General features: G+C 40.4%; 1 protein-coding gene across 1 annotated transcript in view; it reads right to left on the reverse strand.

Moving 5' to 3' along the window:
- The window catches only part of podxl (podocalyxin-like), a 31,097-nt gene extending 17,001 nt beyond the window's left edge, over positions 1-14,096 (reverse strand). The window contains exon 1 of the mRNA XM_044187038.1: positions 13,545-14,096. Coding sequence (XP_044042973.1) covers positions 13,545-13,587 — 43 coding nt within the window. The 5' untranslated portion in view covers positions 13,588-14,096. The remainder of the gene's footprint in view (positions 1-13,544) is intronic.
- Between the last annotated feature and the right edge of the window lie 762 nt (positions 14,097-14,858).

Genomic DNA, 14,858 nt, shown 5'->3' on the forward strand with positions numbered 1-14,858 from the left:
GAGTTTCTATAGGTGGTGCTTTTTTCTTTGTCTGCTAGCTGAGTGGGTATAAAGAGTATTTGTGGTGAAAACTCCCATCTGACATGAACTCAGCATTTATTATCAGTTCTTCCTCTGTTTATTCCAAAGTAATCAGAAACCTAAAACACATTACTTCCTGTGCAAGACAGAAAACCAGCTACCAGACAGCAAGAGTTTACGACAACAAATGTAAAATCTTTCACAGATTGTCTTTAGGTTCAATCGGTGCTGTGTTGTGTAAATCAGAGATGGAGAGAAGCAAAAGTGACATCTGTTTATCAAGAAAAATGGCAGATAATTGCAGTATTTTAAGCTGAGGGAACATGCATGGCCCTATCACGCTCATCTTTGGCCAAAAAGTACGTGTGAACTACGTGGGGCAATTTGTGCCACCTCCAACACCACTGTGCTGTACGAATAAACATACGCTAACGCTTTATTTGAAGGTCGGTGCATAAGACTGACATGACACCATCATAACTTTGACATGACACCTGTCATGAAGATGAAGGAGTCTTTATGAATGTTTATGACTGTTGTCATTAAGTGTCAGTCGGTCAGTTATGTCATTTTTAATGCAAAGTTGACATTGTTTGAGATGTCTTTGTTATGGCAGCTTTTGAGATTGAACCAAAACTTTTCTGTTTTAGTTCAATCTCACCTCTCTCACCAGCTGATGAACTGAAACATTCACTGAGCACGAGCAGCAGACGGCAGAGAGCAGCTGGTGAACACAGTGGAGCACCGAGCAGCTAAAGAGCCACATATTTCCCTTGTTGGACTTCATCAGGTAGACACTAACGTGATTTTAAATCAATGTTGCTAATGCTAATGTTGCTCTCTGTCTGCTGGATGTGTAAATAAGCAACTGTTGGCTAACATGTTGACCACAGCAGCTTCATAAAGGTGATAATATGTGAGTGTTGTGTTCACAGCTTGTTGCTCCGAAGTGCCCCAAAAAAATCATACTGCCTTTTTAACAATGAATGAATGCTTTTTTATCTTAAATGATAAATGGACTGCATTGTTACAGCACCTTGCTAGTCTTCCGACCGCTCAAAGCACTTTACACTACATGTCAACATTCACCCATTCATACAGTGATGGCACAGAGGCTGCCACGCAAGGTGCCAACTGCTCATTAGAAGGAATAACTAATGCTCATTCACACACACACACACACACACACACACACACACACACACAAACACACAAACACACACTCACACACAGATGGCACAGCCTTCAGGAGCAATTTGGGGTTCAGTATCTTGCCAAAGAACACTTCGACATGCGGGCTGGGGGGAGCCGGGGATCGACCCGCCGATCTTCCAGTTAGTGGATGACCCGCTCTACCTCTAAGGCACAGCTGCCTCAACTTATGCATAAAGCTTGATTTTATGATTGTGGGCTGAAAATAGTATCATTAAAGTTAAAATAAAGTAATACAAAAATACCAGCCTGATGAAACAATGAATAAAAATAATATAATTAGAAATAAGTCGTAATCTTAGTACAGTCATAATGAAATAACTGATTTTTCAAGGAAAAGACCATTTGCGGCAAAAGTAGAACATGTCCTAACATTTGTCTGTCCTTGGTGTCGATCTACCTTTGAAGCTGGTCCTATAGTGAACCTGTGGAGCGTGACAGTGTTTAGCCTGTATTCACTGAGACTAAGTGAAGGTCCAGAGCAGGTCAGAGGGTGATCTCTGTCTCCCTGCCCTCCCTATAGGGGGTCCCACTGTTTGGTTCCAGCGGGCGTCAACCTCATCCTGTTCAGTGTGAGAACCACCATCTGTACACATTAAAGGAGAATCACAGTGTGGTCAGAGGGTGGAGACTGGTCGAATTGTCTTCCCTTCCTGACTGCCATGTTGTGAATAAATGCCCTCATGTACAAGGCCCCACACAAACTGAAACATGGAGAGGAGAAGAACGAAGGGAAAGAGGGACAAAAGGGACCGTTTTATTGCTCTCTGCCTGAGCAACTACTATTCATATCAGTGGTTGGTATAATTTGCTCCCATTCAGACATAAGGGCTTTAGTGAGGTCCAACACTGATGCTGGGTGATAAGGACTGGTTCACAGTCGGTGATCCAGTTCATCCCAAAGGGGTTGGATGGGGTAAAGGTAGGGCTCTGTGTATGCCAGTCAGATTCTACCACATCAAAGTGGTAAACCCATTTATCTACGGAGCTGGCAGTGCACAGGGGCATTGTCATGGTGAAACAGGAAAGGGACAAACCCGCAAGAAAGCGAATAAGCGTGTTTTCCAAAACGTTGAACCTTCTTAATTGCAACTAAGAAGGCTAGCACATAAGCAAACCAAAGCATGTGTCCACACACTTTTGGCCACATAGATACTGTACAACCACAAATCAGCGAAAATATCTACATGCCACATTATAAAAACTACAGGGGGTGGACAAAATAACAGGAACACCGGGCAATTAATGCAATCCAGTACAGAAGCCCAAACGATATTTGTTGAGGCTTTGTCAGAAATTGAACATAAGCAACACAATGGCAGTATTTACTGAGAGATTGTTGTACTAGGCTTGCATTATGTTGTCAAATGGTTGTGTTAGTTACTAAGTTTCATGGCACAATTTGTGTGTATGTGTGTGTGTGTGTGCATGTGTGTTATCCGTCCAGCTCGCCAGGCTCTCTGACTGCAACCGCGGATGGATGTGCGTCTGAGCGTGAACATGCACCATGCGCGCCAAATGGAAGAGAGTAAATAAATAAATGTAGCTGTCGCTCCAAAGCCCTGGCGGAACAAAGCTGCCCCGTTAGCTTGGTGACAGCCCACACAAAGGCCCCTCTGGCCCCACGTGCAGCCATGCAAGCATGGGCTACTCCCTCACTGCAGACCCCTGCTGCAACCAGGGCCTTTTAGGGGTTCAGCTGCCCCCATCCTTGTCCCATTGAGAGAGATAATTCAGCTCTCTGTGGAACTGAGGGGGGTTGCTGGGAGCGGAGGGTGAGGATGGGGAGGGAGGGGAGGGAGGGGTCTTTGCTTTACATTGTGCGCTCCAGTGAAAGGAGGTGAGGAGCTGTGAATGTAAAAACTCTCGGCGGGAATAAAAGAGAGACAAGTGAAAGGGTAGAGGGGTGGGGGTGGGGTGGGGTGGGTGAAGAGGGGTTTGAGATGCCGTAAATCTAACGGCCACATGGAAATGACTGACCACACACACACACACACACACACAGAATAACACTCGCATCCTTGCACACTCCCTGTCCTTGGAAACCAGACCGGTATGTGTGTTTATACGAGCTGTGGGGTGTGCTAATGGTAAAAGTTCAATGTTAGAGCTCAGTCATCGCCTCATTACACACACACACACACACACACACACACCCCTCCGCTGGTAAGTAGAGATAAATTGATAAACAAGGCAGCAGGAATTTAAGCAATTTACCTGCAGTCAGATGTAGAAGGACATTAATCACCCTTAGATGTATGGATCATTGGAACCTACACTTAATTATTAAAGATTTGTAATATTTATTTGTCGTATACAACACATTAATAAAGAGTACGAAACATTTGCATTTTAGACAAACTACCTTCTTTCTGGCTGTGATCATTGCACACTGGTATACTGCATTTTTACAAAAGTTTCTCTCCCCTGTGGCTGGGCTTTGGCTTTTGCTATCCAACACCTTTACATAACTTAAATGAACAGGGTTTACTGTCAATTCCATATGGTCTGACATACTTCTGAGTGCGATCATTTTGTGATTGTCTGGGTAGTCTTCATCTGAGATGTCAGATTCTAAGTCTGATTCCTCATCCAGTGTCTCTGAAGCCAGTACAGCTGTGTATTTAGCAGCCATGTCAACCCTACATGTAAAAAATACAAAATCAAGATCATTTTTTAAATAGCACATTAATATACATATACATACAGTATAAACAATTGTAAAATTATGCCAGTATACCATCTATCCATAAATAAATAGGATTATTAATCTGGAGTCTGTCTATTCATCGATGAATAACTGAGAATGTTTTATTTATAGTAACATAACTTTATTTGTACGTCATGTAGAGACAAGCTGAGAAAAATAGTTAAAGGGGGGCTTTCACATAACATCTCATTTAAGTCTGTTGACTATAACTTATAGTAAATATTTAAAACCTTTACTAATTATTAAATTATGAATATTTTCCCTGATTAAGTGACACAAAAATGAGTTGGGATACAATCACTTTACATGTAAATATACTCTATTATAGTTTTGTTTCTTTCTGTTGTATTAATTGTTATTTATGGTGTATAAAAAGTGAGGCAATATTTTTTTTTACCTGGAGCTGTTCTATAATAATATTTGGAGTGATTATCACTAATGATTTGTACATTTTTATAGGTGCCAGTGTAATTTTTTCTGTATTTGGGGTTTCTGTCAGCTTTCTACTCAATTGACAAAAATGTAAGTCAGACTTATAGCTGAGTTTGTGTTGAAAAAATTATACCATGCATGTGAGGTAAGGACAGTTTAAAGTTGGCAAAAATGAACCAAAATGAACCTTGCTACTCCAGAGGGTTAGAGGTATACCAATCATCAAATTGTTAAACTAGCAAATATCATAGTTTTATAGTTATATCTCTAAGATATGCTATAGCTAAAGTAGCTAAGTACAGATCTCTGAACTAAGCTACTGAGCTAAGCTAATATTAAGCTAAGCTACAAAGCTACTTAGTTACATCATAACATCCACAACAACTAGTTACTGCTCAGTAATGTTAGTAAGCTATAAAGTAGGCCAATATGACTGTTGCAGATATTCTTTTAACATAATTCTAATGTGAAAAAAATTTAGGAATAGTAATTTTCTGAAATCAAAATATAGAAAATACTGTATGCATCAAATGTAAAATTGTCTTGCTGTGTAAAATAATAAAATAATGTAAATAAAAGGTTGATAGACATTTGAGGTGTGGTTCACAGGGGGTGAGAGCCGGAGGAGCGTGTGACATTTTGGGCGAAAATGAGATATATATATTTCAAATGAAAGCTCTGGATGAGCTCTTTCTACTGCCAGCAGGGCACATGGAAATTCTAAACCAATTCAGAGTTATTAATCAAAAACCAAAAGACCTAAAACTGAACACATTATTTCTGGCCAAAGGGTCAAAGGGCGATAGAATTATTTTTTTTTCAATAAATGTCAAAATATTGTTCATTAAGTATATTGTCATCCACATGTGTATGAAGTTTTTATATTAAAGATTGAATTGAATAAACAAAGTCAGGACAAAGTATTAGTGGTTTTGGCTCCCCTGTAAAGTTGGTCAAATGTAACTTACAGAAAGCTGATAAGGATGAAAGGTTCCCAGTGTTTCCGCTGGAAATTCTTTGCCACCACAGTAAAAAAAAAAAAATCATAAAAGAAAAGTAAACATTCCGAGAACAATCAATACAGGGTTGTTGTTGCTGCGCAACATGTTTGTTACTTTACCCGCAAAGCCTGGTTTCCACCCTCCCGATGCATGCATTACAAAATCCAGTCAGTTCATCTTACAAGTTAAGAGGACAATTTTGGATGAAAATGAGCTTACTCAGAAATAATGGCTGGGGCCTTTATTTACCTCAACTGCAGAGGATACCAGCCCTTTATCTGAAGCAGGCTTATATTAGAGACAGGCCTTTATTTCAAATTCACTCTGTTTGATAAGTCTATTTGGTCATATTTTAGTATGAAGCTTTTTGTTATTGCATTATGCTGGTTATACAAATTCAATATTTCCTGTATCCATTTCAAATTAAAAGCCCTGTCGTGTTTCAGTGGACAGAATCCCTTCATTTCCTAACAAGGCTTTGTTGTGGAAAATTCAGTGACTTCCACAGTTCTCATACAGTACGTCAAATGTAGCTATTGCCATTTTGTGACACTTGTATGTTACTACAAAATACAGTTTGGCTGGGATGTTAACACGCATACACCCACAGTGACAGAAATAGGACAATAACTCTTTAGATGAGTAATCCAGAACAACAAAGTGTTGAAAATAACATTGCTGAATTTATTAAATTAAAGCGAAATGTACATTATGCTTACTTGGCATGCACATTTTATGACAGGCCCCAGGAATTTACCACCCTTGTTTTTTTTTTTGCCAGGGCTGTATTTGGGGCCGATTTTTATTTGTTCGTGGCGACTACCATTATTTGAGACCCGACTTTTATTTCACTACTGGCCTTTATTTGAGAAAAGACAGTAATTCATATAAGCTTCCAAAAAAACTCCAAACACACAAAGTTTGGATGGGACCCTAATTTTCTTATGCCCCCAATGGATATCAATTTTTGAGAAACACCTGGAATATAACATGCAGAAATATTTTTATCATGAAAACATAGGAATAAACTATAAATTATCTGCATGGCTAAATACCACAAAAGGTAAACACAAAACTATGTTTTGTTTGTTCTTTGGGTGAACCAATCCTTCAAGAGAATTAGGAGAGGCTCAGTGTGTAAGCATGTTTCATTTCACACACACACACACACACACACACACACTTTGCTCACAGCTAATGGAGCAGCAGCCATTTTCTGTTTTCCTAAAACCTGAGAAATGAGGGGAGTTCACGCAAAGTGTTGAGGCAGATGAAAAGAGTGCTGAGAAAGTAAGGAAGAAAAGATGAAGGGAGGAGAGGAATGAGGAGGCTCTTGACGAGCGAAAGGAGGAGGAGGAGGAGGAGGAGGTGGGTGAAAGTCCACGACAGTACCAGTCGCAGGCCTGATTAATGGACACCTGGATGTGCAGTGTGGCATGCTGGGTAGTGGGAGGGAGTGTGAGGTTACAGTAGAGGTGAAGGCGAGCGCCTCGTTATCTGGAGCATCAGACAGTGATGAAACGTTCAGCTTTACATAGAGCAGAGGTTCCTCCCTGAAGGAAACCTGCGTCCATATTCCAGCCATGCCTGGCCTTTAAAAACAAGATCCACTGCATCTGGACAGTATACACGCTCCTTAAAAAGGGTGCCTTGGATCTTCAGGGGTCCTTGAGGGAGGTCACGAGAAGCATTTCAAGGTTTTTAACAGTAAGAAAACAGAATAATGAATGACTGGGAATTACTTTGCAGTTAGTCTTTTCAAAGTGTTCTTCCACTATGGCATCAATTCTGCTCTAAATCAGAGAGCCATGCCAAATACAAATCATACTTATTGCCAAACATTTTCCAAAATAAACCAGGTTTTAAAGTAATGATTGATCTGTTTGTAAAGACTTAAAACTTTCATTGAGATAGATTATCCATTACAATAAACAATACATTTGAACAAGTTGTGTTTGCATGCAGGGACTGATTTAAAAACTCTCCATGATGGGGCATTCAAGGATTCATGGACATCAAATATTTGATTATTATCTGCAGACACACATTAAGCACTGACAATGACAAAAAAGATTTTTAACTAAAAGGTAACTTCTTGAAGTTGACGAAACCTATTATTTCACATTGTCACAACTGTGAATTTTCACTCCTGTTAATTTACTCCACGCTCAAATGACTAAAATCTCTACATTATAGCTACTTGGAAAGTCCATTTTTTAATCTCTAAAAGTTTGTCAACTCTGTTACTTTGTGAGCTCCAGTTGTAATCTGTAGCTGTAGTTGACAATTAATTAATAGCAATCACAATCAGTTCCAGATCAGTGCTCCTTAATTTGCATCCTGTATCACGTGCTTAACATGACAGACATGGTGCAGAAATTAATCTTAATCATGGTTTGCATTGTTTTAATCATAGAAAACACCATGTGACTCATCTGAGACACATGTATAGAAATACAATTAAGAAGCTCCCATCATGTAACTTTCAAGAAAGTCTTCTAGAGGTTTTTCAACCCAAACACAATGTATACTGGGAGGTATATGCTAATACGCTAACCAGTGTTGTGCAAGTTCACACTTCACAAGAGCTAGCTCAAAGTTCAGTTCACACAGTACCAAAATGAACTAGTTCACGTTCATAGTTCACAATTTTGAATTTTGTACTAAGTTCACAGTACCAAAAAATTACTTAACAAATTGCTGTGAGTTTGACTTGGGTGGAGGATACAGGACTTTGCGGCTGTTGGCTCATCTTACTCTTTGCTAATGATTTCTTGTAATCATCATTCACTTGCAGATATTTGCCAAGACTGGCCGGATGCCGGGTGCTGTAAAACACAGTGCGTGAACGTCGTTCACTCCCACTCTCACGTTCAAGTTCATTATTTGCAAACGGACACGTTCAGTTCACCGTTCAACAAAAACATGACCACATTCGATGAACGGTGCTCTTTCTTTTAACAATGTTTCTAAACTACTTAATTTGATAAGTTAAGTGAACAATCCATTGGACATTTAGTCAACTCATCATTTCATTACAAGACTGAACTCATGGTTATAGGTTCTAACAGTGACAACTTAAGTTGACCTGCCTTGAACATTGGTTTTCCTGTATTCAAAAACAAGAACACAAGTTAACAGAACGCTCTCACGTTGAAATGAATCACAGCTAAAGTTAGCAGAACTCATTTTGTTTTATTGAAATCTATTTTTACTTTTAACTGCAGATCATTTATATTTCTAGGTCATAATAACTTGTAATCCTTGAATATGCCGAATGGCGTATCACAGTGAAGTCTCTGCAAGTTGATTTTCATGTCATGAACTGAAAATGCTGCCTGGAAATTAAAAATAAACTGATGGTGTTTGTAATTAAATTGCTAAAATATGCAAAATTATCACTATAGTCCTGAAGCCAGAATAATATCTTCAGAATGCGGTCACAATATTAGTAAACAGGGGTCTGTGGCTTAAAACAAATCTATTTTTCACTTTGCTCTGGAATATTGTATTTCCCCACATCTTTTCTGCCTGCTTCTCCACCATCCAGCTGATTGAAAAGCCTCCCTGTGGCTGAATGGGAGAGGGTGGCTCAAGGCCGTCTCCTGCCGCCACGGCCTCTTTGGGAACTGGGATGTTGATAAAGTTTTTTCCTATCTATTGTTCTCTGTTCTCTCTCATGTACGCCAGACACCAGACGAGTATGCCAAGCTGGCAGTGTCTCCCCGGGCCGCTGGTGTCCGGACAGTTCAGGAACCCTGAGTGCCTGTTATCTTGTAGGAAATGAACAAGTCATGAACCCACACACGCACAAGACAGATGGTCTGCATAGGGGTTAGGATGTCCTGGAGAGGACTGATAACTGATGATGCCGCCTTCTTCCTATAGTCCAGGATCCAAATGATTTATTTAAACACTGACATCGCCTTTAAGCATTTGATGATTCATTTCAGCTGCACATTTTGAATCTTCCTCTCATTTGCGAGTGACACAAATCGCTGTCACCTCACCTCACCTGTCATCTTTCAGATGCTAGTAGCTGCAGTTAGCATTGTCAGATGTAGAAGCTTGAGCTGACAAAGTTAAATGGCATGTTCAAAACTAGCCAATGCAAAGAGAGGTTGACGGAAAACTGTATGTTTATGAGTAATTGGCTTAATTTGTAATAAAACAATGGTAATTGCGAAGAGTGGTGGAAAGCTACTACGATACCAGACATGCCTATTTTCAATGCCATCAAGCTCCTCTCCTGTGGAATCAGATCCCAGTTTGGGTTTGGGAGGCAGACACCATCTCCACATTTAAGAGTAGGCTTGATAAAGCTTATAGTTAGGGCTGGCTTGGGTGAGCCCTGAACCATCCCTTAGTTATGCTGCTATAGGCCTAGACTGCCAGGAGACTTCACTGAGCTCCTCTCTCCTCCTCTCCCTCTCCATCTGTATACATTTTTATTCCATTACTGCATGTTACTAACTCGACCTCTTCTCTCTCCTGTAGTTTTGTGCTTTCTCGTTTCTCTCCTCTCTCCTTCTGTCGCTTTTGTTAGGGATACTCCAGGCTCCACTACCCACTAATGATCCACTCCTGCTCCCAATCACACTCCTGCTCTACATTAGCTCCCGATCACAGTCAGCATAAAAGCCCTGCCTCAGTATGTGTCCGACCTCGTTCATGACTAGGACTTGCCACACTACTTGGCATTACGCCCGATCTCCCTTCTCCAGCGATCTCCCTCCTACAGACTTCCCTCTCTCCATACCCACTGTCTCTCTGGCTGTTATCGAATAAAGACCATTCTTTGTCCATCTTGGTGTCCCCTGCCTGTCTGTTCCGTAACAGCTTTCAGCAGGTATTTCTGCCTCCAGAGCTGCAGAGTCTGGATCTGTGATTGTGGGCCACCTGCTGCCCCGTGTTCCCGCTCAACAACTGCTACTATAGTTGTTGTTATTGGCTGTGTTACTAATACCAACATTATTTTTCCTATAGCTGTCATTCCTATTATTATTATTAAGTTATTAATATTAACACTACAATTACAATTCTACTATTTAAAAAAAATTCTAGGTGGTATTTTCATTGTTTTTCCATTTCCAGTCTTTGTGCTAAGCTAAGCTAACTGGCTGCTGGCTCTAGCTTAATATTTAGCAAAAGTGTCAATCTTCGCATCTAACTCTCAGCAAGAAAGCGAATATGCGTATTTCCCAAAATGTCAAACTATCCCTTTAAATAATATTCAAGGAGATGTAAGTTTAACAAAACAAAAGGACTAATGCTACATCTGCAGTTTAATGGTGCCCATCTTTTTCTGTCAGAAAGGTTTCTCACAAACCATCTTATGATGAAGAAGAGGTGTAAAAAAAACTGAAATTTAGCAGCAACAGCAAACTGCAGATTGATGTCAAGTTCTGGCTTTCCAAAAGTTATGATAATTGAAGTGAAATCAGAATCTCTCATTTTAGAAAGAGCTCAAAAAGTACAAAAAGTCTGCTCAATTACAGTCACAAAGTTATTTTACACCTGAAAATTGCAAAATACACTGTACATGTCTAGGTGTTCAACCCTACTTGTGATAACAGGGCATTAAACATACCAACACAGATGCACATTCTCATGCACAAAAATGTGTCAGGCTTTTATTTTTTGTTTTGGAAACTGCTGATAGCCTTCAGATTGAGTTTGGGGCTGCGTCACATGTTTTTTTCACACACTCAAAAAATAAAAGCCTCCCATCTGAGTCCACCTACCGCAATGGTGAGAGAGCGGCAGGTGCATAATTAAAGACAAACACTTTCCTCGCTTCTCAGCCAGGGAGGAAGGTGAGAGGGGCACTTCTTTATTCAGCCTCCTTCTGTCCAGCTATTGAAGGACTCTGTGTGTGTGTGTGTGTGTGTGTGTGTGTCTGTGTGTGTATTCAGAGGGAGGGGGTTATTGGGAAGCCCTCAACTGTGGGATGGTGGGATGGTGGGGGGGCAGATGAGTCCTACTCTTTCATTACGCATGATTATTGTCCACTTTCATACAGATTTCATACATTCCACACAGCAACAGTGGGAATGTATGCTTCTCAAACAGGTCAACAGTAACACAGAAAATACTAGGGGTTGTTCAATGCAGAGGATTTTACTCCTCAATCTGTGCACAAATCAAGTCCGTGAGAAACAGGGAGAAGACAAAAAGGCTTGGACAGGCAGCAACCCTGTTGCAACGCATCTCAAGTTTGACACTTTTCCTCAGGCCGCATCCACTGATGCTTTTGTGTGTTCTTTTTGCTTCTTAGAGCCTGCATTTGTCCACAAATTGAGTAAAAACTTTTCTGAATTAAACATATTCATTATATGCAGTATTACTAATACTAAACATTAACTGTAGTAACTAAAATACAAACATTTTTGACATGCACCTACATGCCATACAAAATACAGTTTATGGGGTATCAAACTATCATATAGGCCTATGTAACATAATGAAACACGCACTCTATGTTCCTATACTCAAACTGTAGCCTACATTGTACAGTAAAGGATAGAAATCAGGGATGTGGAGATAATTAAAAACAATTATTTGGATAGTAACTGTAAAATGAGGAACACTATAAAGACTTTGCATTGCTTCCGAAGTCACAAAGCGTTCCATTAGTTTGAATCTAGCCTATTTAAATATGATATGCTTTTACATCACAAGGGAAAAGGTGGGAAACTATTCTGCTACTAACAGTGTGAATTAGCTATAGTTAGTAGATACTTTGCTGATTAGGATTGTACATACAAAGCATATTGTGATCTCATAAAATAAAGCAAAGTAATATTATAGCGTAAACCAGTGGTTCCCAACCTGGGGGTATCACCAGATGATTAAAAAGAAGACAGAAAAAAAGAAATAAAAGATATTTCCATGACACAAAATTATGTTTAGTTTTCCCAATTTATTTTACCTTTTTTCTTTTGAAATACTGCATACTTTCTCCTCCCCAGGGCTCTAAAAACCCTTCCGATGATATATTCTCAGTATTAAAAACTCACTCTCAGGTCAAACTGCCTGCAGCTCTTGTCACGAGGGGCAGACAGCCCACAACCCCAAAAGATGGGAACCTGTGACCACTGGATCAAACAGCTCCACCTCCACCAACATGAAAATGCTGCCAACAATATTATAAAATAACAGTTCTGTCCGAGGTTTCTGCCTCTTAAAAGCAGTTTTTCCTTGCCACTGTCACCAAGTGCTTGCTCATGGTGGGATTTGTTGGGTCTCTGTAAATAATATTATAAAGAGAGCTGCTCTATAGGAAAAGTGCAATGAGATAACTTCTGTTATGAATTGGTGCTATATAAATAAATGAAATTGAATAGAAAAACTTAATTGCATAATGACAGTGGTGGAAAGTAACTAAGTACATTTACTCAAGTTCTGAACCTAAGCACATACATGAGTACTATTTAAACTTTACTACTCCACTCCATTTAGAGGAAAATCTTTTTACCCCACTACATTTATTTAACAGCTGTAGTTACTTTTCAGATTAAGCTTTTACATTAAAAATATATATGACAGGCATTTAAAATACAATGCATTGCTGTAGTATTTCAAATTAGTATTTCACTTCATTGGCCATTTTTCTGCAGAACGAGCATTTTTACTTTCATACTTAAAGAAATGTAGAAGGACTTTAACGTGTAGTGGAGAAGTTTCTACATTGTTGTATTAGTACTTTAACTTAAGCAGCTAAAGGATACTTCCACCACACCGGCATAATGAATACTCTGAATGTTGGTAGTTTAAGTAGCTACATTATACTGCTATAATACTTTAGAATTTTAAATATAGACCCTTTACTTGTAATGGAGTATTTTTACATTAAGATACTGCTACTTTTACCTAGTCCAAGATCTGAAAGCGTCTTCCACCACTGACTACGTCTGTGACAAAAAGAAGTCTGATTATTCTAACAGTCTTCTGCGCGCACCTGTTGCTGCCTGCAGCTGTACAGTGATGCTGCCGCACAGACACTTTCACTGCTTTCACGCCGCAAAACAACCATGGACATGCTGCAACAGATTTTAGAGGCGTACTGTACAGATATCATAGAAAACAGCAAAACACACACAGAATCGCAGTCATCCCAACCATGCGGACACACACCAAGTCTCGAACCAGAATGAAATTCTACTCACTGAGTAAAAGCAGCAGCCACGTGATCCTCAGAGTCGCTCCCATCCTGTTCCTGCTCCCAGATGTACTTATCCTTCATGCAACGCTGCGCTACAATCCGTTACTTTGTGTTTGGAGCTGTTTTATGACGATAAGCCCGAGTCTGGCCGCAGACTGACGCCGAGCTGTCACGCCGCTCTCCTTGAATTTGTTTCTCAAGTAAATGATCTCGCCCCACGTATTGTTATTTCCCCCCCTTTTTCTTTTAAATTGAAAGCAAAGAATGCTTTTGTTTGTCTCTGCTGCTTCTTTCTGTCCTCTCTGCAGAGTTGGGGATCTGGCTGAAGAGTGTTTCAGCGGAGTCTCTCTCTCTCTCTCTCTCTCTCTCTCCCACAGTGGCTGGGTGCTGTATTGTACTCAGTCAGTCCTCACTCTCCTGCAAAGTGTTCAGCTGTTAGAAACCAGTGTAGCAGACCAGGAGCGTTGCCCATTCCCTAAGACTGGCCCTGCCTCCCTTATCATGAGGAACCAGGGGCAGACCCAGTCCGGTCCAATCCCAGAGCCCTGGACTCACTGCTGCCGGCACATTTTGTACAACAAAGGAAGCTGTGAGACAATGTGTTCCCCTGGTTTTGATTCTTTCCTAAAATGGTCCCTGACTCAAGGATGTGGGGTGAGGTCACGTCGGCCCTGATGCCGTTTGATCACGGGAAAGGCCTGTTTAGATTCACAGAATCAGCATGTCTTCATGTTAACCTGTCTACCTCCTCAACTGTTTACACAAACACAGGTTACAGGGAAACCCGGGGCTGTGGGGAGCCTGCAGAGCTTTAGACCCAAAATCTGTAAACTTCAGTCAGGACTTATTTAACTTGGCTGCTGGGAGATTTCCCCCCGGGTCTTGCTCAGCCTGCTGTTGCCTGGTGAGCAGGTAGGATCTGAAATCAAATCACGATTTTATGCTCATTCAGTTGTCTGACAACTGAAACAGAAAATGTGTAAATTAGACCAACTAAATCACGAGTCTGTCCGTATTAAAACACAGTGTAGGTTGTGATGTAGAACAGCAGGGGACTGAACAGACTCAGGGCGGTAGCCAGATGCTGGCTGTGGTGCTGGTTTGCTGTTCGCAGACTGGAAAAGAAGAGATTTAGCTGATTTTCAGTTTGTCAGATTCTTTAGTGTGGATGGAGACCTGAAACCTGAACACACACTAGTGTGGATACATATTGACGTGAGTTGAGACAGTTTGACGCACTCAAGACGTGACCTGGACTTGCCCCAAAAGACCTCTATTAAGAACTATTAACAAAACATAAATCACGTCAGCACTTGTT

Source organism: Siniperca chuatsi, linkage group LG23, assembly GCF_020085105.1.
Source record: "Siniperca chuatsi isolate FFG_IHB_CAS linkage group LG23, ASM2008510v1, whole genome shotgun sequence".
NCBI lineage: Eukaryota > Metazoa > Chordata > Actinopteri > Centrarchiformes > Sinipercidae > Siniperca > Siniperca chuatsi.